The 26,733-nt window shown below is 37.7% G+C and overlaps 2 protein-coding genes across 19 annotated transcripts in view; one reads left to right on the plus strand and one right to left on the minus strand.

The window, feature by feature from the left end:
• C5H4orf33 (chromosome 5 C4orf33 homolog) overlaps positions 1-13,780 on the minus strand; it is a 39,090-nt gene extending 25,310 nt beyond the window's left edge. The window contains exons 1-7 of one of the 17 annotated variants that reach the window (XR_015287276.1): positions 13,643-13,780; positions 12,674-12,863; positions 11,297-11,357; positions 11,059-11,110; positions 10,747-10,946; positions 9,136-9,722; positions 1,892-6,921 (exon numbers count right to left, since the gene is read on the minus strand). Coding sequence is in view for 4 of the 17 variants with exons in the window: in XM_023926583.2 (XP_023782351.2) it covers positions 9,623-9,722; positions 10,747-10,946; positions 11,059-11,110; positions 11,297-11,357; positions 12,674-12,854 (594 nt within the window). In the remaining 13 variants the exon portion in view is untranslated. Of the gene's footprint in view, positions 1-1,891; positions 7,137-7,861; positions 9,723-10,742; positions 10,947-11,058; positions 11,111-11,296; positions 11,358-12,673; positions 12,864-13,435 lie in introns of those variants that run through there. The other 16 variants (XR_015287271.1, XR_015287279.1, XR_015287274.1 and 13 more) reach the window with 16 other exon arrangements.
• Positions 13,734-26,733, plus strand: part of SCLT1 (sodium channel and clathrin linker 1) — a 33,898-nt gene continuing 20,898 nt past the window's right edge. Inside the window, exons 1-11 of one of the 2 annotated variants that reach the window (XM_086890510.1) lie at positions 13,734-14,090; positions 15,845-15,912; positions 16,558-16,610; positions 17,452-17,521; positions 18,376-18,431; positions 18,790-18,922; positions 19,633-19,755; positions 21,523-21,588; positions 23,374-23,444; positions 25,908-25,998; positions 26,169-26,260. In XM_086890510.1, coding sequence (XP_086746636.1) covers positions 15,859-15,912; positions 16,558-16,610; positions 17,452-17,521; positions 18,376-18,431; positions 18,790-18,922; positions 19,633-19,755; positions 21,523-21,588; positions 23,374-23,444; positions 25,908-25,998; positions 26,169-26,260 — 809 coding nt within the window. In that variant the 5' untranslated portion in view covers positions 13,734-14,090; positions 15,845-15,858. The remainder of the gene's footprint in view (positions 14,091-15,844; positions 15,913-16,557; positions 16,611-17,451; positions 17,522-18,375; positions 18,432-18,789; positions 18,923-19,632; positions 19,756-21,522; positions 21,589-23,373; positions 23,445-25,907; positions 25,999-26,168; positions 26,261-26,733) is intronic. The other variant, XM_086890511.1, reaches the window with a different exon arrangement.

A 26,733-nucleotide genomic window follows, 5' to 3' on the forward strand; every position in this document is an offset into this window, starting at 1 on the left:
TATTTCCTATGTGTTAAACTTACAAAATAGTGTGTGAGTCATTTTGGGTCAAGACAGCCATGTCTAAACCACTACTATCCTGAAAGATAACTGCTTTTAAATGTTTAATTCACTCTTACTGAGGACAGTGCTGATAAAGGTAATACTTTTTTTCTTCTACAGCTCTCTCAAAGTCCCATTAAAAACAAAGGACAATCATGAAGTTGTCCAAACATGTTCTCTAACTACAGACAAATATAAAACATTAAGATAAATCAGGAAAATTACTCTCTTCTTTAGCCTTGGTTACTGCATGGTTAGGTGTTACAATACCTCCAACAACCTAAGTGCTACCCATTAGGACAGAAAGTGGTGGATGACAAAGAATATTTATGTGCTTCTAAGAGCACTGGGCTTCCCTTTTGTTCACTTCATGTGTTTGCACAGACACAAGATGCTGCAGACATGCATAAAAGTACCTCCAGATAAATCTAGGGTTAAAGGACATAAAAAAAAAAAAAAAAAGCCTTTAAATGAGATCAAGTACTTTGTTGGGAAAGACATTCTATTACTCTAAAAACATTAATTAAGTGTGCAGTTAACTGAAAGGCTGAGCTACTGAAAAAACACGTTTGTGTTCTGCAGTGTGCCACAGTGAGGCTGGACTTTCTGATGATCCTTAGGGGGAAAATCAGCTCCGTATTTCACAGAGTTGTAAGTGTAAACTTGAATAGAAAGAGATACAGAACAGTTTTCTGGTTTACTGGATAACCCGAGCCAATTTACAAGGGATACAGAGGTATCCTGTTATTATTCAAAGGGCATCATTTCAGTGCTTAATTTTAGCATAGTAAAACAAATTAAATGCAATTTACAGGTTTTAGAAACCAGAAGGAAATAAAGATCACAGGGGGAAAGATGGTGAAAAGAACAGCAATGGTCAACTGGAAAACCTCACTGTACATGAAAAATCAGGAAAAACATTAAAAGAAGAGATATTACAGAAATTAATTTTAGCATCATGGTTCTCATCTATTTTTACATAATTGAAAAATCCTCAATTACTAGAATACTGATTGCATTTCTTACTAATCACAAGATGATACAGATGATGCTCAGGAAGTCTCAGAATTTGGCCCAAACTTTGTTCAGTCTAAATGCTTGTAGACTTTAAGTCCAATCAATATGCAAATCATTGTAGCAAGGTAATTCTAACAGAGTTTTCTGGGAACAACAGAGCTGATTTAACAAAGCTGGAATGGACATTTGAAATGACAATCTCATCATCTACCACAGATTCCCTCCCATGCCTCTAGCAAAATTTGGTGTGACTTGTCTGGTTTCAGCTTTCAAATTCAACTTGATTCCAAAGGGCCGTGCTGTACAGAGGGGCTCGCTGCAGCTTAGGGCCCGACATACCCAACAAGTATTGGCATTCCAGACTGGGTAACAGGTGGCATCATTTGTTTTCCCAAAATTAGAGCTCTTCCAGTGTGCAATGGCTTTTAACACTCAGCCTTTCAGATCCACGAATCACTTGAGACTCTGCCAACCTTTCACCAGGAGATATGAAAATAGGCTTCGCCACCAGTGCTAATGGAGCTTAAGCAAATGCAAAAAGCTTCAGCCCATCTCCTGCACCAGAAAAGCTGCTAGGATATCAAATGCAAGCATGCAGAGCATACTGAAAGGTGACAATAGGCACACATGCAAAGAAAATTATTCTTAAAAAAAAAAATCTAAATGTACTCCTGTTATCTCCACTTGTGTGAAGCTGGTGATGGATACTCAGCAAAATCAGAGTCTGACAGCAATTACAAACTCCTCTAACAAGACCTGAGGTTCTTAGGTGATTTCTAATGTAGTGGGAGGGCTCAGGGAACACGGAACACAAATCCAATGGAAACCAGGCTTCACAAAACAGCTTTTAATTAGGACGTTCTAATTAGATGCTGAAGAGACACACAATCATCCACAATTAATTCTGCTCTTGATATGGCTTAGGGAACATCACAGCTAAGTCAGAAAAGACAGACGCAGTTTAACACTTTAACTTTCAAACCTCAATCTTCAAAGAGGCAATGGAAAAACATTCCTTACTTTATACTTGTTCACTGAAGTGTCTCCTGCTACTGAAAACCAAAAAACTCATCTTGCATAATACCTGCATTTTAAACAATCCAGTCTTTATGACCATAATTAGATTCATTACATCTGCTGCAAAACTAGGCAATTAGTAGCTCTAATAAACTAGCCATTAACTTCTACTTAGAAACAACTGACTTTAATAGCAGCATATTTAATAGTTTAAAGGAATCACCACATTTGTCAATTAGCACTATCAATTTTTAATTAAATTATCTTTCCACAAGAGAAAAACAAAAAAAAACAGATGTTTCATTAAGTTTATATGGAGCAGAGAATTCTTCTGACTGAAACGCAATTTTTAAGGGCTCTATTGGCTAAACCAACATTTTGAGGTGTAAATGTTGATACACAAGCTAAAGACAGAAAGAAGTTGCACAGATCTTCAGACAAAGGTCTTCTCTAAGGAGGTTTTTGTGGTCTTGCTAATCAGGAAAATAAGATTTCATGAGAAAAAAAAGCAGACATTGTTGAAAAACTACAGAGGACTTTCAGAACACATCTATGAATCACAGAGAGATAAGGTGTCAATAACCAAAGAGGTTACTTACTCAGCATATCGCATTGCAGTGAACACAAAGCAGTCAGTCGGTGCATGTGACACAGAATCTGTGCAACAGCCCTCATTTTAACAGACAAATTGCACATCTTATAAGCAAGGCCATCAGGATTTGAGGCACTTCAGGCATTGTAGACTCAGGAGGATGAAAGTAAAGACTTGGCACTCTGAAGCTAACACATGCAGAATGTGATTAGTCTTTCCTGTATCATTGACTAAACCTTCTAATTAATCTGGAGGGCCTCACACAAGCATCAAATACACAGACTAACTAATATGGAAAGCAGCCCATTTACTTCTCTATTAAACCTAAACAGGTGCAGAAATAAAAAGAAAAATAAAATCCACTTCTCATTAGCTCAGACATTCTTTTCCAATACTAAATGTTAAATCTCAGTAAGTCTTGACACTTCAGAGGTGCAGCATGTGGAAATAGATTCAGGTCTGAAGGATATTCCAGTATATAAAAAAAATTCCCCTTGTCTATGTAACGACTCACTTTGTGACTTGAAAAATTCCACTGTGAGCTCAAAAAGACATGTCAAACCAAAAGCACTGGCAAGATAAAGATGTCTCCTTTTAGGCAGCAGCCTGCAGTTAAAATCCAAAACCATCCTTCATGCCAAAGACTTCATCTTTCATGCCAATGACCATCTCATCAATAATATCTGAACAGATAAAATATAGTCTCCACTTCCTTCTCAAAGAACAATATTACTACAATAATCTGACAGAGCTTGATTTATGAGATCACCTCAAGGAAGACTTCACTTTCTTCATCCGTACACAGATTTTATCAACAATTTAAAAGTACAAATAAGATAGTCAGATCTATTTAACAATATAAGGAAATATGATTTGCATTAGTTTGAACAGTGATTTGAGATATATAGACTGGTAGCACTTCACCTATTGTCCTCAGGACAAAAGAACCTGCAGAGGTGATTGAAGGGATCCATCCAAGAATATAAAGGAGCACAGAAAGGCATTGTTGCATCAACTACTCAAGAGTTCAGAGGTAACCAAGTATTCTGCAGCCTTACACATTTTATACTTAATTTCTAGCCTATGGCTATATGATCCTACACACCACTGAATGACACATACATGAACTTCACTGAAAGGGTGATCAGACAGGAACCAGAACTGTCTGCCCAGCTCAATAAACTGGAACAGCCTGTCCAGGAAAGTGGTGCAATCACCACCATCCCTAGAAGCGCTCGAAAAATGTGTGAACGTGGCACTTGGGGACGTGGGTTAGCGCTGAACACGGCAGCGTTAGATTAACAGCTGGACTCGGTCTCAGAGGTCTTTTCCAACCTTAACAATTCTATGATTCATGCTGTACTCTTACTTCACCTTATAGAGAGCATGAAGAGAATGAATCTGCTACCAGCAAGGCTTGTATGGGAGATTTCCCATTCCCACTTCATTTATGGTTTGCACTTAGCCCACAACAGCAAAGCCTGAGCTTCCCGATTTCCTGAATTCTGGCAGCTTTCTTCTTCCACTTCCCACTACCTTTGCTCAGCAAGAGATTTTTTGAGAACATCAGCAAGGAACTCTGCTTTGCCCCTAGCTATTAACACACAGTTCTAGTATAGCTTGTAAGTAATGAGAAACCACTGCAGGGAATTAAAAAAAAATGCCTTCAGTTTGGTTTCCAGCTACAAGAATAGCTGCAGTGTTTCCAGCCAACAATCCATCCACCACAGTGACCTTTTTACATAGGTAGATACCTAAAAAACAGTAAGAAACAGAGCATATGCTTATCCTATCACACTCCCAAACTCAAATTATTTTATGCTGAGAGGATTTCTTTAATCTGATTTTATGTGCTTTAAACCCATCACTTCATCTTTCTTCCATGTACCTTTTCCAGTCAAGTCTCCCACTGAGTCCACAGAACCTTCTCAAGCACGCAGCGGCAGCACAGTGTTAAGGGAAATATCACCTTCCTCTGCTCCGAGCAGGGCTGAAGACAGCCCCAGCCTTAACAGCAGGTGCTCACAATCAAAGGGCATTCCTCATCACATAACCTGTCCCTGCCAGGCAGAAAGAACACTACCCACTAAAAAAGTCAAACCCTGGCAATTCTACCTGCCAGGGGTGGATTCCCACTCCCAGCAGAACCTGCAGAGAATTCACCTCTCAAGCTGTGCTCTTCTGAAGTTTCCGAAAAGCTGTTTCACAGAAATTACAAAAGACTGCTGACAATAGGGACCTCTCACCAAGTCTCAACATTTCCTTGTAGAAGTCACAAGTATTTAAGGAGGTACAAGACCACAGGTTTTGTCTTCTGACATCGTGAACTACCCTTCCCCTGAAACCGCTAAGTATTTTGCTGAAATTAAAAAGATTTAAAGCAGATACTTGGCATAAGAGGTTACAGCCCACCCTGTTAACATTTAGGAAAGTAATATGCAATTTTGAAACAAGAACCAGTTCTTTTAAGTGCCAGATGCGATTAAATATAAATGCCATGGCTTGTATAAGCTATAAAGCACTGAGAAAGTACCACTTTCCAAACTGTTTCATTTGCTGAAGGAAGCAAACTCAGCAGTAAGAAGTGAACCAATTACATTGCCTAGAATTAGAGATGAATAATTTTACGACAGCTACTACCAGCACCAAGATATAAATTTCACTGCCTGCAGAGACTGAGTTCAAGAGAACTAACTCGTGAAATGAAAGACAAGATTAAATTGGGCAACAAATGTGCTCTACAGAGGGAAGTTCTGTATTTTAAAAAGTCTGAAAACTCCTTTCTCTTCCCCCACAAGAATCTGTTCCATATTCCAAGAAATCCACTGGACTAGTCTGGCTGCGTTGGTTTTAAAACAGCAGTGAGGACACGGTAATTTAATTTTACTTCAGTAATGTTTACTTCAGCTATTTTAACACTATTTAGATTTTTAGAGTTCTGGTCTATCACATTTAAAAATACATTTGTATTTGCAAATACGCTACATAACTGGCAGAGAGTATTTACACACATACTTTGTGATAGTGTACAGCATAACTCCTGAAAATGAAACGGGAACATATTTTGGTATGTTCATAGCCAGTGCAGATACAAACAGTGCTTCCTGATCCATCACTGGGAACCCTCCCACAGACCCCCTGCAGCCAAAGCTTTTACTTGTTTAGAAACAGAATAATGAAAACAAGCAGGCTGAGCTTGGATAGAACTGAATTCTCCTGACAACACTAACTTTGACAGACAAGTAGACAGAAAAGGGCGTAACTGCAGCACAGCCTATGGTAAATGTTGTATTGATCTCAGTGAGGCTGTTTGTATGAGCACGTGCACAGCTGTTTACACAAACCTGTGCAAATAAATCAGGCTTAAAGCACTTCCCTGTACTTCTGCTGAAGCACTGCTCACAGACACTGCAACAAACTAAAGCAGACACCAAAAGCAAAAAGAAAGGAATCACCAACTAAATAAATACAGGTTAACTATCAAATTTGAGCAGCATTATTCTAAACATACCATAATTAAATGCAATGAATTCTACTTGAGAGATTGCCCTGGTACCGTGAAAGAATACTTTCAAATTTTATGTGCAGCAAATTATGCACTGTGCCATTCACATTTCAGAAGGATTTTTACATGGTCAGAATATAAAACACAACAAAACATTCTGTGATGTGCCTTTCAGAGCCACAAAACAGCCTGGAAAAAAGGAACTGCATGCATCCTTTAGTACTTCAACATCACATTCAGCAGTAACTTATAATCATGGGCAGTACAAATATTAACTCACTCAGAGAACAGATAATGCAGTAGCTATATCAGCCATTACAGTCAAAATGTACACAGTCCTGAATGAAATCAGAGCTTCCTAGCTCTAATATCTGACCTGGCATATCAGAAAAAAATATTTTTAAATATACAAAAAAATGAGCAAAATTTTATTCCTGTTAAGAGCTTTTGCATACAAAAGAAAACCCCACTGTGCAGGATCATTACACAAAATATTAGATGTTACCTGACAGCCTAAGTTGCTCCAGCTTTGTATTTAAGGTACAAATAACTTCTACCAGTAGCACACATTACCATTCAAGTTTTCTTTACCTAAAAAATTTTTTTTTGCATTTTTGTATTGAAGAAAAAGAATTTTCTGTCCCTCTTAAGCCACAGGTTTCACGTTGTTTCACCAAGCTTCACTGCAGGTTGCTCGAGCCACTGAAGCCTCACCCTTGAAGTGGCACACCACCTCTCACAGATCAGGCTGTATTGAAAGAAATAAATTCCTTCCGAATTCAAAACAACTCTCTTGGAAAGTTTGCCAGAGACTATCCAAGACATTTGCAAAAAAATAAAATCCAGAATAACATTTAAATCATTTGAACATCACAAAACTACTTTTACACTACAGATTGACTGACACCTCATGGAATTTATCTTCTGTTGATTTTGTCTCAAAAATTATTTTTGAAAATAGCCCTGCAAGAAAGCAAAAATAAGAACTGTAACTACACAGCATGACAAGTGTTTCTTACAACAAAAATGTCTCAAATAAACCAAAATAAGCCACCATCAGCTTGACTGAAATATCCTTTTTCTAAAATCAAGTATATAGCAAGAAGGAATGAATCTGGTTAAGGATAAATAGGCTGGAAGCACCAAGGCACAGTTTAGACAACCTTCTTCTCCCACCTAGTGGCAAGAAGCATAAAGAACAAGGTCTTTGGGAATGCAAAATAAGATGTTTTCAAACACCAGCCCTAAAGAGACTGACTGACATTATAAGGAGGATTGAGCCATGTACAATTCTGGTTCTCAAGTTTAAGTTCACAAGTAATGAACACACTATCATTATCATACAGAACAGAGTTTGTTTTGTCATTTTCCTCCTGTCATCAAAAATTGAGGCACAGTTCAGGAAAGAGACTACAACTGGCCCCCAGTACTCACAGTTCAAACAGACACTTAAAGCTCAGAAACACACAAGTGAACCAAAAAATGGCTGCATGCTGTAACACGGGCCCTGAATAAAGTCTGTCCGAAAATTTCCATTTTCTGGGGCACCTAGCATTGCATTTTGTACTGCAAAGACAATGGTTTTACTTTAAATTACTTATTTAGGGAAAGTAATCTATTTACCTCCAAGTTCATCATTTACATCCAAAATCAAATCTGAAGCAGTCAGTTTGAAGTAAGAATAAGCATGAGATGAATAAAAATTTTTATTTACTGTCCTTTATGTAAAAGTATCATTCCTCATATGAAAACAACCTTTGTGAGAAAAGTAGTACACCCATTTTGAATCTTTGCACACACTTTTTTGACAAAGTTTTTTAAATAAAGTCTAAAAGTTTTGCAAAATGACATTTTGGTTTTGACTAAAATTTTCAAAGCAGCTTTGAGATGTCAATGTCTAGATGATACTTTAATCAACATTTATTCAATTACTCAGTATTTCAGACTGATGCCATTCTATAGAAAACTGTACATGGATAGAAGGCAAAAAAGAAGCCAAACAACTGAAATGTACAATACTTACAATTTTCAACAGACGGCACTTTACAGCAAGGAACCTACATTGTCTAATTGGAAACAGAGCAACAGCAATTGGATGGCTGAGTGCACTGACATGCTAAAGCCTGCCACAGAAAAAGTGTAATATCTTCAAATCTGAAAGCACAGTTCTATAAAACTGGAACTACAAGAGGGAATCTAAAGCTACAGAAAAACTGCAAAGTTACATCCTATCTCAGGTATTAACCACACTGAGATATTCTACACAAAGGTGGGACATTCCCACCTCCTTTGCTTCTCAGGCAGAACCTACAGCTAAAATTAGAAAAGAAAGACAGCAAAGAAAATAGGACCATCAGAATGTGTTTATTATTGCATACTAGCAAGGATCTGGTTAATGGGCAAGCTTTACATTTTCTAAGTTAATTTATATAAGATTAAATCAGCAGCCACAATCAAGCAGCAATTGCTATGCTAGATAACAAAAAGGCACGTGTAATTTGTAAATCATTTGAGGGTTTACGGATAAGATGTTGCCAGCTAAGAATATTCACTATTTTTAAAATGACTCATGCCTATACATAGAAAATATACACCTAGAGTATCTCCAGCCCTCACTGGCATGCAAAAAAAAAAAATTCTCAGACATCTGAGACTAATTCTTAAAGTGATGTGACAAGTCTTAGAAAAAACCCACTTCTGCATGCACACAACTATACCACAAGATTTTACTAAGCATGATTTGTCCCAGAAACTTCACCTGAAAAATACATAAAACCTTTTGTAAATCTATCCTCTGCACCTAAACACCATTAGAAACTCCACACAGAGGTCTGTGAGACAGAATAATTTCCCCCTTTGGCATTAAGCAAGAGAAAACTTCAGGCACAGGAACAGACAGGAAAGGGCAGTGTTATACCTCTTGCAGGGCAAGTGCTGAGCTTCCAAAATCCTTGATACCTACTTTCTTCTGTGTTCCTGAAAAAGGCATTCTTCCTCCTGATTGTAAGCAAAAAAAATCTAGGCACATAAGGATCTCATTCAGCAGTCAACAAACAAACAAGCAGCAGTGAAAATACAGCAGCAATGCAGCAACTCTTGGAAATCAGAAGATTTCAGTCCAGGTATTGGCCTTGTCAGACTTCTGAGCTCTCATGAAAACACAGATGCAATTTTAGCACATTTTTCCTCCTTCACTGGCAGCAGCAGATTCATCCCTTGCACACATGAAAAACTCCATACCCAGGTGGATTTAAACACAAGCCATTCATCCATTTAGAATCAACAGATCCACATGCTTTGCAGTGGATTTCCAAACTGATCCATGATTTCAGCGTGAAGGAAAGCCTTGCTAATCTGGTATCTACAACCTCTGCTCAGAATGAGGAAGCTGTTGTTTCCATACAGCTTCAGCCAACTTCAACTTTACAAAAATTTATGCCTCAATCCATTCACTTAATGAGAGATTTCCATATATCTGATTCAGGCTGCTTCCAGTCTTCTCCTGTCAGTTCTTTCAGGTTCAAGTCCTTGAAAAATTCCAAACGATGACTGCAAACAAAAGAGAAATAAAACAAGTCGTAATATTTTACTATTTTTGTAGTAATCTGTAAGAGCAAAAACAAACTGAGAGCAATGAAAGCAGCAAGGAACAGTCTCTTCACACAATTTCATCTGCTACCAACATCTGGAAAAGACAAGGGGGAGATTTTTTTTTGAAAGGGGTACTATAAAAGAATTCCTTCTTGAGTAGTATTACATCTATTCTCCAGTTTAATACAGAGAAATAAAAATATCTGTTTGTCACAGAACACTGATAATGTGTTTTACCAGCAATTGCTCAGATTTTTTTTAAATATACAATTGAAGAAGCTAAATTTTTCTTAAATAAAGGCAATAAATGGTAATTTATTTAAAATTTACCCTACCTCACCATAACTGTATGTTGTGTGACAAGTTTTGCAAGAACTAGTGTGCCCTCTAGAGCTGGTTCATTTATACAAAATGCCCAGGAGTGACAGGTTTTATCAGATCATCTCAGCCTCACATTCAAAAGGAAAAAAAAAAAAAAAACAGGCTCAAAGCACAATTTAAAAATCCAAATTCTCTGTTTTCTTCCATTGATACTGGGTATCCTTTAATTATACTTTTTTAGTTTAGTCTGCCTTCTCAATTTTTTCCATAGCATGCAACCATCTGTAGAGGTGAAAGCTTTTAGAACAGGAGGGAAGGAGCAGAAGAGAATTACTGGAAATGCAGCTGCTGAAATTATCACTAAATGGCACTTCAGGAGGAGCTGAAGTCAAGAAGGAAAAGCAGAACAACCTACCCATGATTTAGATGAGGAGGGTGATAAAAGCAGATACCAATAGTACTGAATGCATAATGTTTTATATGTCTAATGTGGAAATCAAGCACTAATTTCAGTGCCACACTGCTTTCTACCAAGTACAGCACCAGAGCTAAGTACTATATTAAAAATACTAGGGGCACTCAATCCAAAAACCAGATTAGCTTTTTTAAGTATTCCAACAGTAGTGCAACCATATTACAGAAGAACTCATTTTACACTTACAAATCTGGTTCCTGTCCTTCCTGCAGTTCATGTGGAGGCACAGGATAAAGTGCTTCATATTTTCTCTCTTCTCCTGAGCCATGAATTGCAAAGGCATTGAACTTGTCAGTGCATGGTGGAAAATAACTCCATGGAAGAAGCGCTTTACCCTCCCATTTGGTTTTCATTCTGGTCACCTCAAACTCCAAAGGAAGCTCTTCCTGTTAAAGGAGGGAAAAGGAAAAAAAAAGGGGAAAAAAAGGTATTGACCATCTTTTGATCAGAAAGTCGGTAAATAAAAAAACAAAATTATGAATGTACTTGACCACTTACTTTCCATGCTTTTCTTCTGCCAGAAAGAAGCAGCAGTAAGTGCTGTCCGTGGCTGTCAAAGAATCAGAGCAGAGATTTCCTAAAACTAAAAGTTATTAGTGCATAATACCTCCACAAATACATATGTTCCCCATACTGAAACAATTTCTGTGTCTAGTCTCCCTCATACATGTATCTCACAAGCAGTAGAACTGCAAGTGTAAATTAACTTTTGGGACTTTTCCAGTGCTGTACTTACGGACAAAGCTCAACTTCTAAATACTGCTCAGTTCTGTCACTCAGAAAGAATGCTTCTACAACTGAAAAAAAACAAAAAAAAAACAAAAAAAGACCACCAAGCTATCAATATTTTGCATTAACTATTTTGTAATATCCTGAGATCTTCATTTCCCATTAATACAAGCCAATTTTCATGGGTTTTGGCCCGTGCCATGCCAGAGCCTGACTTGCTATTGACATGTACAAAGTAAATATAACCCAAATACTCAAAATGTTGTGCTACAAATCCAACTCCAGAAGCTCTGAATTGCTACAATCACAAAGAGCTTTAAAAATTACTGTACTAACTTTATTAGCTTTACCAATTCCAGTTTTGAAAACAGCTACCTTGATGCAGCAGGAAAATAAGGGAAAGAGAATCACATATTCAGAGCAGGGCACACACCCCATAACTAAAACTGTTAAATCTCGGAAGTAAAAAGAAAGCATTTAGCTCTTAAATGGTTTTTCCCTGTAGATGGATATTTTGGACAGTTCCAGGTGTACTTGAAAGCCACATATTACATTTGAATCACATTTCAGGAAAACAAAGTAGAACTACAGTGGTAGTTCTCATGTAAATTTACAACGGTGCTCCTCACAGCAAATGGAATTATTAGAAAACTTTAATAAGAATTATGATTTATTTTTACTTAAGCATATGTGCTATAGTAACACCAAAGAGATGCTAATACCACTTCAGTAGAGCTTGAATCAGAATAGCTCAATAATCAGGAAGTGAAGAACTGCTGGAAATATTCAATTCTTGCATTACTCAAAGCAATGGGTAAACATGACAGTATGGACAGGAAAGGAGAAAATACCCAGCACTACTAAGAGAATTTTCCCCATTCCATTTGGGTACAATTATTTTGAACTGCATTTCATGAGGTGTAATTTCTATGTTTCACACCTTCCTATTCCTCAAAGGAATTTTGGAAAAACAATTAAAACCCTGTACTTCTTGAAAGCAAAACAGAATCTATCTTTAGGATTTCACTTCTCCTTCCACAAGGGCATTTAAAAAACATATCTATATATATATATACCACAAAATTATTTTGATATTCAAATATGTCAAGCCTCTGATAGTGCATGAGTTATATCAGTAACCCAAACAGTAAGTTTGAGTGCATATCCCATTGATAGGATCAGGAAGTCAACTTCAAAATTATTGAAATCAACCCAGATCACTGAACACCAGTTTTGGGGTTTTTTTTGGAAAAAAAAAAAAAAAACAACAACAACAAAAAAAAACCCCAACCATCAGAGACTCTTTAAAAAAGACCAGGCATATCAAAAAGAGAACATCAGTGTCTACAGAAGCCAGATACGTTTGCAGAAGAGTCACACTTACCCTCATAGTCCCACAGTCCACCAAAAGGTTTTCCTGGCTCTCCGGGTGGTGCTGGAGGGTCATTAAAGAAAGGAGCATGAACTTCCATCAGTAGTCCTTCATTATCCGGCCTCAGCCCAATTGAAACCGGCTCATGGCTCACAGGCAAACCATCCCACGTGTGTTTAATTCTAAATTCCATCTTGAGATACTACAAAAAATGAAAAAGGAAAGTTCTGTCAAAGATCTCAGATTCCAACACTGCACGAACTGCCATTTGGTTGCCCAGGAAAAAAAAACCCACACACATTGGTATAAATTCAATTATCAAATCGTGTTTTTAGACATCAGAACTGAAACAGATTAGCTTTGTAAAAAAACTAAATGAACAGTTACATAAATGCTGCTTCTCACAGTTTTTATACCCGCAGGGTTACGAATGAGTCTCAAGTCTCATTAAGCTTAAGGCTTTTCAAACATACATCTCAAGAAATACCTTCCAAAACCACCAGAAGTATTTATCGAGAGAACAGATAAACAAAACAGTCTCCACTACATGAACTGAAGAGGATTTAGTAACATCAGAAAAAGAGACTGAGGGAAAAACCTTTAATGTCTGAGACACAAGAAAATTAAGCAACTAGCTGAAGCTTTCATTTGCAGTCACTGCAAACCAGCCTTTCCTTAAACACCTCCAGGGACGGCGACTCCACCAACTCCCTGAGCAGCTCGTTCCAAAGTCCAACCACCCTTTCTATAAAGAAATTATTCCTGAAGTCCAACCTGACCCTCCCCAGATGCAGCCTCAGGCTGTGTCCTCTCCTCTTATCGCTGGTTCCCTGACAGAAGCGGCCGATCCCCGCCTGGCTGCAGCCTCCGACGGGCACCGGCTCCCAGAGGGCTCCGCACCGCTCCCGCTTCCCCGCTCTGCCTCTCCGGCCACGCACTGATTTTTTTCCTGAAGGGAAGTTTAAACGCCTCAGCGCCCACCTTTAACCCACAACCCCGTGACGGAAAGTTTATAACCGGGCATTTCTTTCGCTTTCGCCTCCGCCTCAGCGCCGCTCCACGTCCGCTCTCCACGTGACGGGGCGGTGCTGGCGGCCGGGCCCGGCGCTGAGGGCGGGCGGCAGCGGCCGGGCCCTCCCCGGCCCTCGCCGCTTGTGGGGCCACGCCGCGGGGCCCTGGAGCGGGCCGTGGGTCCGCTGGTAGCGGGGCTGCGTCCTTCCCAAGCGGCGGTGCTGGCACCGGGGCTGCGGGGAGGCAGCGGAGGGGCGGCTCTCCTCGCCGCCCCCGCCCCGGGGCACCGGCGGCTGAGGGGAGCTCCTGCCGCCGCCTTCCGCTTCCCTCCCCGCCCCGCCGGCGGCCGGACGAGCGGCTTTTCCCCCGGGGCTTCGTGGAGTTTGTTTGGGGAAAGCTCGGAGCAAGGCACGGCCGGGTGAGTGTCGGTAGCGAGGGTTTGTATTCCTTAGCAGTGAGGGTTTGTATTTCGTAGCTTTCCCAGCGTTCGCTGCAGCGGGGAACAGCATGGGTGATGCTTTTAGTTAGCTAAACACCGGTAATTAAAAGCTGCTAATGAGGGTAATGGCCAGAAACACATGCGGTTTTGTGTGAATGCCTCTCTAGTTATGAAACCACGGCGTTTCCAATGTTTTGCTAGCACTTGAAAGCTCTTTTGCCAGTTATTCGTGAAATTTACGGACTAAAACCGATATTTTAAATTATGTGTTTCTTGATGGGCTTAATATAGCTTAATATGCCGTAATCAGAGCACATCTCAATTACTCACCAAGAAATAACTGGCCAAAACAATTTGTTTCTGCTGAGTTTGTATTCCCGTAAGTTGGAGATGGGTTGTCACTGTCCCTCATCAGTGCTGCAGGAAAACTTGGCAGCACAGCAGCCAGACCAGCTCACGGTGCATGCAGTGTTTGCAGCTGTGCATCGCTCAGACCTCAGAATTTCACCGGTACCAAGTTTCATGTGGCCAAAGGTGAAAGATTTCCAGCTCCTGATTCCGAGGATTTCAGTAGCTGAAATGCTTCTGTCTGAGATAACTCAGTCATTATGGTTCAAAAATCTGTGTCTTTCTGGAGCTTTGCAAGAGTATTTATTACGCTGTGACGTGAACAAATTATGCTTTTTCAAATATTGGAATGTTGCCTTTTCATATGTATTTATTTTGGCTGTAGCTTACTTTATAAGTTTTTAGAATCTAAGTAGAACTCAGACTAAAATTTGTACATTTTCACAGGTGCTAAAAGACAGATTTGAAGTTGGCTTCTATGCCAGCTGAGCCCTAAGTTGTTTTAGGCCTACTCTGAGCCTGATACATGGATTGATGTTTCTCTTGCTCCACAAATGTGAAATCAAAGTTCTAAAACACTGAATATTTGTAATATATATGAAAGAAGATTCTCTAAGCAGTATTATATTTAATGTTGTAGAGTGTTTGTTTTGTTAAATATGTAGCTGTAAAGAAGGTTGAGTTTTACCTGAATGCTTTTTGAAGTCTTAGTAACCAGACCTACAAATAATAATCCTCCATTCCATTACATACTTTTGTGATACATGCCGAACTTTTTTCAGAATGTATTTAATGCTTTAGTGTCTAAAGGGAGCTTCTGTGAGTGATGCTTAAAATATGCCCCTTTTTTGCACCTATGGCATCTCACACATCCTTTGTCTTTTAGGGGCAGCAGCTTTCCCCTTCCTGTTTCTTGACATTCCTTTGCTGTCACCTCCTTTCTATCCCCACTGTCTTTTCCCTGTATCCTCCTTTAGAAGTTTCAAAAAGAATCATAGGATATGTATCAAGAAAAATAGACAAAAGTTGTTTAAATCAAAACATAGTCATTGCATTCCCAAATTCTTTTTTCTTCTTTGTTACCCATTCCAGCTACAAAAGTGTTACTCAGATTCTTACAAAACAGATCAAAAATATTTCTTAAAGAAAACAGAATGTGAAAGGAATGGAATTCATTATTATTGTTATTATTACAATTCCTGTAGGTTTTTTCAAGTCCTGGGTTTTTTTTTTAAACAGTTGTGCTAAATAGAATAATTTTAGAAGCTAATTTTTTTTCCCCTCAAAGCATTATATTGTTAGAAGTGTTTCTGACTGCCAGTCCCATTTGTGTGGTCAGAGGCCTGTAGATGATAGCCATGATTCTCAAACGTGGTGTTTTTCAGATCAGAGGCTAAAAATGGCACTTGGACACTATGAAACCAATGAGGTTCTGAGAGCTACTGCTGAACAGGTATGTGATGCAGGGGTGGAAGTAGTAAAAATTTTTTTCAATGATGTTTTGTGATAAACAAATTTCCAAATATGGAGCACAGCTCACTTCAGTGTTGTCTGACCCTGTTTTGAGTCCATCATACAACATAGCAACAGCAGAAAAAAACTGCCCTGGCGGTGAATTATGGTATTTTTGGTGCATTTCTAAATGTTTTGTCCTTGAAAGAGCCCTTGATTTGTAATTTAGTATACTTTTTCACTTTTATAGTCTTCCCTAATCTAAGAGATTGGTCTCATGTAACTTTTTGTGCTGGGTGTACCATAAGCCTGTCTGAAAGCTTGTGCAGAAGCTAGGGCTTCAGCACCTTCCTGATGCTGAGATGCATGGAAATGAACCAAGTGCTTACAAAAACCTATGGTTGTTCTTTTAAGATTGAGTCAATTTTCCCTCGGATGTAATTATACTTTAGATAAGAGCATGTCCAGGAAAAAAAAAAATCCTTATTTTTTTCATATTGGACCAGCACTCGAGGGTTTTTGATCATAAACCTGAAAGTGATTCTGTGGCATATTTTGTACGGACAGTTTTGGATTTCATATAAAAATTTAAAACTAACTACATGTATGTGCAATTACTGAAGAGTAGATTATTATTCCATTACAGGAGCATGCCCATGTTGGTGATGGAGCATCAGGATCCAGGATGATGGACCAAAGGTAACCTATTCCCAGTGCCAAGTGGGAATACTGCAGTGTATTTGAAGGAAATTGTCATGTGCTCATAGGAATGTAAATATCCAGGTGAACTGGCTCTTGTGGACACATGTCTGTAGAGGTGTTACTGTAAAAGTTGTTTTTAGGTGGTATTGTGTTTATTCAGAAATTAAATTACTTTGCTTCTACAAGCTGTAAACTAAAGGATGAGAGATGAATGAAGGAATTCTCTTTGTGAGAATAAACAAAAGTTTTGGTGAGATTGCACTGATCTGGATACCATAGGTAACTGCTGTCTGTTGAGATCGGGGGATGTCTTTAAAAATGCTTTTCTGACACAAACTAACAGTTGTCTATCAGTAAATGGTTTCATGATCATGATCCTCTTACAAAAACAACGCAGCCTTTATTCTTAGCTTTTAATATAGAATTTTCAGAGAATTTCTATCAATTATGAAAAGATTAGGAGGAAAAAAAACATAGAATTAGACCTACACTGTTCTGCATTGTCTTGTAGGCCACTCTGCTATTGTATGTGAAAACAGCAATGAAATCTATTTTAATATTTGGGATTCTGTGTGAATCTGTGAAATATTAATGTTGTATTAATGGTCATTTATACTGTCCCATTATGTGTTCCACTTCTGTTATGTCGGACCCTTGCTGTTAGTGATCATAATTTAAAAGATTAAATTTGTTCATTTGATTCTGGGGAATGTTGACTTGGAACTCAAGAGAAGTGACTGTTCTGGCCTCTAGATTAAGGACTCTTTAAAACTAGTTAATTATCAGAGCATTTCAGCATTTACAAAACTGATTCTGAGCATGTTTTTCAACTTCTTAGCCTGTCAGCTCTATTCACAGAGTATGGTAAACGCGTGGCTGAAATGAAAGAGCAGCTGCAGCTTTATCAGGTATGGGCATTGCTAACATTTCAGACTGGATCTTCGTTCAGTGGTGTCAATACGTAGGGCACTGGTTTTTGTCATGCTTCACAAAGCTGCTGGACTGCAGGCTGCCTCAAGGGGATGAATGGAGAGCTTTCTGTGAAAACCTTGGGAGATTGTCCACGTTTCAACAGTGTAATCCTGGGGGTTGAGGTGGAGTGGAACCATCCTCCTTTCAGCCACATGAAATGAAAATTTTTAATGCTTCATGGCACAACTGAAAATGAAGCAATATTAAAACTTGTGGCATACAAAGAAATTTTTGTTTGTGGTTTTCATGCAGAAGTTACACATTGGTTTTGGTTTAATGCACTTAATTTGTTTGATCTGTCCATCATACAGATTTTGCAAATAGTCTTCAAGCTTGATCAGTTTCAGAAGGCAGCAGAAGCACTACAGTTTCCTTGCACTAGTCAACAAAACAGCCAGTTTGATTCATATAACTGGAGTTTCTCCTCGGTTAAAACTAAGTTTGACTAAACTTTTGTCAAATGCTTGCAGCATGAAAGATGAGTTATCTACTCTATCCCTAAAAACCTGAGTTAATTAAAAATCAATCTGTAAGAGCCATGAGGATTTCAAAAGGTTAAGTTTAACATCTGTAATAACTTCCAAATGCTGAGGTGTAACAGGACTTGGCAGCTGTTAAATTCAAGTGGCATCCTGCGACTTGCCTTAGAAAAGAAATTACTTTCATTTGCTGTATTATGCTGAATTAAATTGTCCATCATTTACAGTGTCAGTCAGAAATACAGGATGGCAGTGCTACCAGAGTTTGTGTAACTTAAATGAGTGCTTACTCTTGCATGTCTTTGTGTCAGGCACAAATGGGTGAGATGACGCTAAAATTGGAAGAAGTCACCGAGGAAAATGAAAGGTAAATAATTGCCCTGTCATGTTGCTACTACTGTTTCTCATGATTTATAGACATTAAAAAGCCTTTTTTTCTAGGACCTTGAAATCTTTGAAATCTTCTACTATGTAGATTCAGGATCCTAATGTTAGAGTCTTTATGCGCTTAATACAGATTACAGCACCAGGTATAGGAGATTTTACAATGTCACGAAAAGAACTGGATGTGAAACTTATTTCAAACTGTCCATTTTGTTTATAGAAAATAGATTTAAATTTGACTTGGAAGGAAGTAGTATGTGCAGGTGGTACAGTGTATTTCAGTTGTCAAAACAATCCCTTTTAAAGAAATACCTTGCTGAACTTCGTTCACTGAATTTCAGGCTGCATGCAGAGTTGAAAGAGCCTCTTGAGAAGCAACTGGAGGCTCTTCCTTTCGTGCATCTGGAAACTGATATTCCTGCAGATGAAGGCACAGTGAGAGCCCTTCAAGAGCAACTACAGCTGGAAAAGCAAGTGTGTGAGATTAAATATTTATATTGCTTTGTTTCTCTTGTTGTGCCTTGGCAGATATGGGGAGGCTGTTTTATTTCTTGATTCAGAAATCATTTGGTCAGAGTTCCTTGAGGCTGTTTTGAGCCCCTCTTTTACTTAGACTTGAGGAAACTCCTTTCCCAGATTCATAAAATATTCTTTAATAATAATTTGCATCAATAATTTTACCTTGTTGACTTGATCCGTGTGTTGAACTCATGATCAGCAACTCCATTAAATATTTTGCTGAATTCAAGCTTTTTGCAGTAACTTGTTGTTTTAATCAAAACTATTGTAATGTGATATGAGGAGGGAGTATGGAGTATAGAAAATAGTATCTAAACCTGAAAATACAAGCAAATTTTGTTCAATTTATTAAAATGTATCAATTGTTGTGTATGATTAAGTTGGATTTGACAGCTGAATTTTGTTATTTGAATAGTATCTATATTGTAGGCCTACTTTAAAGAACTGTCAAAGTTTGAGCTCTTAAAAAAAAAAGGCAAAAAACTGGAAGTGGGATTTGAACTTCCAAGCATCTATTTTTCTATACTTGAATTTAAATTTTTAAAAAAGTGCGAAGAAAAGTATAGGTAATGGCATTTCTTCAAAATAGAAGTTAAGACCTGTCTTTTTAGACAATGATAGATGAAGACAAATGTGCTATAATAGAATATTGTTCTGTAAATTAGGAAAAAGACCAAGCAGTTGAGCGCTGGCAGATGTTGTCACTGGAGCACGATCGACTTCAGCAGCAGTACCAGGAGTGCCTGACTAAAACACAGATTCTCATGAGTGAGAGGAAAAAGCAGAATGTAATTTTCATTTATTTTTGTTCTCTTTTTTTTTTTCATATATATGTGTGTACACAAAATGTGCATGTAAATAATTCTGTGTTTGAATTGCATGGCTGGAAATCAATCAGGACAGTAAAACATCTGAAAAAGTTGCTTAAGATTTCTGAATTCTGAGGTGAAAGTCTATCTGTTCTCCTGTGTTTGAATAGTTGGAAAAGTAGTCACCATTTCCTGTTGTTATTTAGTAAAGAAGTAAACAGGTGAAAAATCAAGTTCACTAGTCTTTGCCTAATGCTAGCTTCCATTTAGCAGCCTGTTTCTCTTCTGCTGAGTCTGGGGAAGGCCTTTCAGGAAATTCTTAGAAATGCAGTTCTGCTCTGATGAGCTATGTAAAAGATGCTCAGTGTGTGAAGAATAGAAACTTGATGTATTTATGTACTTTTCTACATGTATTTCTAGGAGAGAACCTACAAATTCTTTTAATATTTCCTTTCTATTTTCAAACACACTTGACTTATGAGCACAGCTTCAGCTCACCTCAGAAACATTTTTTCACTGATTTTGTTTTTTTGTGGTATTAAATTCACCTTGACAATGTGATCTTCTCTGAGAAACAGGATAAGTGTCTGTGCAGCTGTTGTACTCTGTCAAGTTCCTTAATTATTTCAATGAATAGTTAAAAGGACTCTTACCTTTATGTAGTTCTAGCTTTCTGCTCCTGTTTCTTCTGTTAGATTTCTTGTCTTGTATTGTCAGTTTCTAATCACATACATACTAGAGTACAGAGAGTCTTTGGTAGCTGATGGAGGGTTTAGGGCTTCCAGATTCAATTTTTTATTAGTCACTAAATTTTTGGTGCATGTTAATGCCACCATGACAGAAACAAGGCTAAGCAGCCTTTTATTCTTAAAGGTTACTGGTCTCCCAGAGAAAACAGCTCTCCAGTTAAATAAACTTTTATTTTAGGTTTAGCTTTCAATGAAGCAAACAGCTGTCAGAGGTAAATAGAAATAGCTAAGGTCAGGTAGAATTAGAATTGGCAGAAGGCATGGAGGAGAGGTGGGGTATCATAAGGACTGCAGTCCTTATGTATAGTAGTCCTTAGTATCCTACTAAGGATGTAGTAGATAAGGGAGTGGCAGGAATAGGTTTCTAGCATATCCTTGGCCTTGAGACTGATAGCACAATTAGAAGATATTTTCAGCTCAGGGACTTAAGTCCTGTCTCTGCTCTGGAGAGAGAGAAACATCTGCATGCTGCAGATGGTTTTTCTGAGTTATGCTAGTTTTCCTAAGAATGATAGAGTTCATGTTCAGAGACTCAAGAACTTAACTAAGCATTTTTTATTTGTTTTTTTATTCACACAAGACATCCAGTATGGCAAAGAGCAAATGAAAATGTCCATAACAGGCATTTTTTAATTAACGGGTACATGTCTGTTTACTTTGCTTAGCAAAAGTGCTTGCAGTAGCATCACAGCCTGTGTGTCTCTTTAAAAGCACTGCTCATGTGTACTCTCATGTTTTGAAAATAAGTGCATGTGAGTTTTAGAAGGAGGCAGTTTGTGACCCAGTAAAAATTAGATAGGTCAATAGTTAATCTAATTTTATGGGGTATGAGGTCAACAGCCAAAAACAACCTAGCTGAAGTCTATGAAGACACACTGAATTTCCTGCTACATGTATAGTTGGTGTTTTTTTTAATGTTTTCAGTTGACTATGAAGCTTTCTAATTATTCACTCTTTCTGACTATAATATTTATAAGAAACTGAATTCTCTTTTTAGGATCAACTGACTAGCTTTCAGCAGCTGACTCGCCAGCTGCACATGGCCAAGGAGAAAATAGAATTGGTGAGTAAAACCTTCTGAACAGTGAACCAGTAATTTATTTATTTTCCTACTAGACCCTCAAACTACAAAACCAAAGCAAAAAGACCTTCACACATACCTGGTGTCACTCAAATTTGCAAACTTCTCCATCAACCAGGGAGCAGTGATGGCTTTATTCCTGAACTCCAAACACCAGGTCAAGGTGGTTGAGAGGGCTGCTTTTAGTTTTCTGTGAGCTCTTTCTTTTACACTTTCAGCTGAATTACAGTATGTGGCTAGTGTACTTCACACATTCAAAAACCTCTTTCACAAAGGAAACATTTTTTGAAATTATGCCCTCTTGCATGTGATAGCTCTGGCACATTTTTATCCACTCCTGTTTTGGTACTGCTGTCTTTAGTGTCTTTGTCACCTTTATGCACATTTTTCTGAGCTCTAATAACCTTTGAGAGCTTTATCCACATCACTGTGAGACTTTTTAGTTAATAAGCTTTAGCCTAGGCCTTCCAAACTTGACAGGCAGTTTTAGTAGAAACTGTCAAGTAGCTTTTTGTGGAAAAATTGAGGTGAAAGAGGGGGTGAAGTTCTTGACTGAGCAGCTTTGGTTTTGATTCCTTTATGATTTTTTTTTTTTTTGGTGAGTGTTTGTTTTGAATAATGGAGTGCAAAAACACTCCTAACCTACTCTAACAGTCCCTTCTTGTTTTTTTATCACTGAAATCTTTTTTCCTCACATCAGAGAAAAGAACTAAGACAATATTTAAGATAATCCATTTGTTTGCGTTATCCAAAAAACATTTGGCACCATCTGTTACCGAAAGGATGAAGATGTCATGGGATAAAGCAGCAAGCCCTTTTTTTGAACTAACAAACTGAAAAATAGGAAGTGAGGAGGCACATTAATTAGTCACGTTTTTTATTGTGATAAAACAGCTGTGTTTCCTAAATGTGCTCAGGTTGGAATTGTTCAGCATATTTATGCATGCTCTGGAAATGAGATTCAGTATTGAGGCAAGAGTGTTCACTGCTGATGTTAAAATATTTAGGGTAGTAAAAACTGAAGTAAGCTTCAGAAATTCACAGAAAGATCTCTTTGATTATCTGAGTTCAATTAATCTGACATTTTGTTGATATTAATGAAACCAAAATAATAAATGTGGGCAAGATGGGGTTTCTACTTTGGGTACTCCGTAAGGGTCTTGAAATGAGCTGTTAGCACTCAGAATAGATATTTTAGAAGTAGGAAGTTGTGGACATGATTTTCTGAACCTGAGAGAGTTTCAGGCTCTCAGTGGCTGATCTGTTTCCCACGGCAAAATCTTTTGGGAAACTTTTCTCTCTCAAGGATGGTTCTGTAAATAAGGTTTTAGTTCTCAAAACAATGACACTGATGTTCTGAGAGTGTTTTTCTCTTGTCCCACCAGTGGGATGAGAGAGGTGTAGTTCCTTGTACCAGTCAGGTTAACCTGTATCTGAACACCTTATAAAAATGGTTGAAAACCCTGAAATAGAGGTTTTTTTGCCTCCTGAAAATAAACCTTGGCTGCTTGCAATAAAGAACCCTTGTTTCATATTCGTGTCCACCAGCAACAGGAAGTGCCTGAAAACAATTCTTAGCAACAGTCAAAAAAAGCAAGAAGAACATTAGCAATTAATAGGAGAGGGAGAGCAAAGGAGAATGTTGTGCATTTTGAGTGCTGCCTGCCATTGTGGTCATCTTGACTATCTCAGTGTAAGGCATGTGTAAAATGTATAACATTTTCAACACTGTAACAAACATGTTACAAATATCTTTTTATTTCACAGACCAATCAGCAGTTTCTGAAAACTGTGACAGAACAAGATGTGGAACTAGAGAAGCTACGAAAGCAACTGAGGTATAAACCAGGCAGATTAAAAAATCTTTTCTATAGCTTTTCCTCATCTGCTGCTGTGTGTGCCTTGTTGTACTACAAGCTAATTTGTAATAGTTACAATGGTTTCAGTGACTATCTCTGAAGTTTGTTAGATATTATTAGTGTCTAACAAATAGACACTAACATATTTCCAGTTAGTTTTGTTTTATTCAGCTTTTCCCTGAAACAGTCAACATTTGACCTTTGATTTAAAAGAAGAAAAAAATGTCAGTATCACATCACAGTTGATTCTGAAGATAGGCTTAGAATGCAGTGTCCTCAAAACCCAATTAGTTACATGGTTACTCATTACAGTTCTGAAATTCAAATGTTCAAACAAGCTTCCAAGTTTTAATTTTTTTAATAAGATTTGTTTTCACCCCTTACCAATAAAGAGCTCTAAACCATAGGCTCTCTGGAAGTTAAAGGTAAAAGAAGTGTCAATTGCATTCCTGAAGTATATAAAGGAAAAGGAGAAATAATTATATGAAATAATTATATTAAATAATATATGAAATAATGAAAGTTATTTCATGATTATTTGTGTTTACAGCTGAAGTCTATTCAATGCCAGTTTACTGTGTCTGTTTGCTCTTTTAACTAGTGATGATTGATGTCAAATTAAAATTTTATTTCATTCAACAGTGGATTTATGAACTGAGAGTAAAATAAGAAATTCAGTCATTATCCATCTCTAATTACAGACACTGATTATGCTCACCTTCCCCTCAGATCAGCCTAAAGTCCTTGCACCCCTAAAAACAGTGGTTTTCTCCCAAAGTTAATGGCAGCAGCTCTATCTAGCCCTAGAAAGTGCTGCAGTGTTTCTCCAAGAAGTCTGGATATTTTCACCAGTTGCTTCTATAACATGAAGATGTAGTCTGCATGGATTATACAGCATATGGTGCAGACACTTCTAATCCTTTGGGATGTTTTTAATAGTTCTATGTGATTTATGGTAATAGAGTACTAAGTCAGGAATGCAAAAGTAGATTTTTTTAAAAAACCAACTTGTGTGTTAGAGGATTGAGGTTTAAATTAGGTTTGTATGGCCTGGATACAACACACAAATTAAGAAACTTGGCATAGCTAGGGCATGGATCTGCATTTCAGAATCTTGAAGCTTTTAAACAGAGATAACTTGCCAAGATTAGTTTAAAGATATATTGTACAGTAAAGAATAAAAGCTGCATCTTTAGAATCAATTTGCTGCCTGTAAAATGCAGACCTCTGAATTTGATCTGAATCTCAACTTGGTTGTTAAAATGCATTTTTAATACTTAAGGTGTTCTGATTTTTGTGACCTATTTGTGTGTTTTCTTATTTTTCCCTTCTTATGCTGCCTTTTGAGTTTTTATTTTGTTCTACAACACTTCTAAAATATTTTTCAGGAGGTAGTTTAATGTCCCCCTGAATTTACTTATTGTAGGAGAAAGATGCAATGTTTCAGATTGACTAAAGTCAAAGTTTTGGACTCACACTGAAGAACATGTGTTTAGGAATAATGTTTTTATTGTAGTTTTTGCTTCTTAAAGAAGTTGTATCCAAATTAACTTTTCCAGCTAATTGGGCTGAAATAAAGTATTTGCTTAAAATCACTTGGATTATGTATATTTTACTTAAGATTTTTATGTAGGTACAGTATGCTTGACTTTTATGCCTTTAATTCAAAATCAGTATTTCTAGAAGAAATATTTTCTTGAAGTTGATTGTTAGAAATATGAAATATTTCCCAGGTTCTTTCATGACTATTTGTGCTGCAGTTTGCATGAGCTAATCTAATACGTGTTTGCTGTCTTTTAACTTTGTGATAGTCAGTCACTGGTTTTTAAATTTAGCCTCATGCAGCCTGAATAATTGGGTTACACCCCAGGTGAAGGCTCTCTGTGTCTTTCTGTTCCCATGTCAGAAGAGTGGGAGGGTTGCTTTTTTCAACAGACTTTTCTACTGAGGATGAAGAGCCACTAGTCATTAACATGATTCACTAACTATTCCTTTCTTTTCCCTCTTCTCCTTCAGCCCACGAAAACTGTTCAGAGTACAAAGAACATCAGAAGTGTATAGTGATTGTTTAAATTCCTAGTCCTGTTGCTTTAAAAAGTGAAGTTTAATTCTGCAAAAGACTTCTCTATTTTGTGTCTATGACTAATTATACCTAAGAATGATACCTAAGTTATTGAATCACTTGAAGTTTTTGATTGCCAACTCCTCCTCCTTTAACCGATGCATGCACCTTCCTCATAATGTGTGAAGTAATTTCCATAGGACTTTCGGAATTTGGTATTCCTCTCTCTGTGCCACATAGTGAGAAGGAGAAGGGGGAAACATCTTCAGCCCTGTAAGAACAGTATTGTGGAATTTTTCTGCTCTTCACAGCCATTGTGACAAAGTTTTGATGGAGACATTTTTTTTCCCCTCTATAATAACTGGTTTTTTTATATACAGGCAAGCCAAAAGAGATGCACAGGTAGCAAATGCGAAGCTTGAAGAAATAATGGCATTGAAAGAGAAGCTTCACAGCCAGTTGGAGAGAAAGGTATTCTGGAGAAAGGAATCATTTCTGTTGCAACTAAATGGACAGTCATTTTCTGAATGCTGACATTAAATTAACTGCAAGTTGTTACCTAGCTTGTTCTATGTGAGTATATCTTTATTTTGTTCAGGGAAGCTCAGATCAGGTCTGGATAATACTTTCTTTCTTTTCAGGAAGAAGACAGGATATCTGCCCAGGAGAGAGAAACAGCATCTGACAAACGCTTGCAGCAAATGCAGTCTAGTATAAAACAGTTGGAAATAAGGTAAAGAGACCTCACTGTGTTTTAATAACAGGACACATGCAAAAATTATACTCTACAAAAATAGAGTATATTTGTATGTTTTATGGCAAACATGTTAGGAAATAACAAAGGGATGTTTTTGATGATCCCTCTGAGGATCTCTTGTCCTTTCTCATGCCTGCCAGTACTGACAGTCATATAAGAATAAGAATTCCTGAGCTGTTGTGAAATTACCACTGCTTTTCTTTCTCTAGAACTATGACTGCAACTTCCTTGCCCCCATCCAATTACTCCGTTTCCTCCACAGAAGAAAACTTTATTTCTTCTGGGGCTGTTCTGTTCTGGTTTAATAGAGAACATTTTCAGTGATGTATCCCATGATATCACTGGGATTCTTCCAAGGATCTTCTGAGATTAGAGGTTTGAGTTAACTCCTATAATTCTTTTTCTTTCTAGGACTTGATTTATCATCAAATTCAAAGTACTCTGTCCAA

This window comes from Cyanistes caeruleus, chromosome 5, assembly GCF_971803275.1.
Source record: "Cyanistes caeruleus chromosome 5, bCyaCae1.hap1.1, whole genome shotgun sequence".
NCBI lineage: Eukaryota > Metazoa > Chordata > Aves > Passeriformes > Paridae > Cyanistes > Cyanistes caeruleus.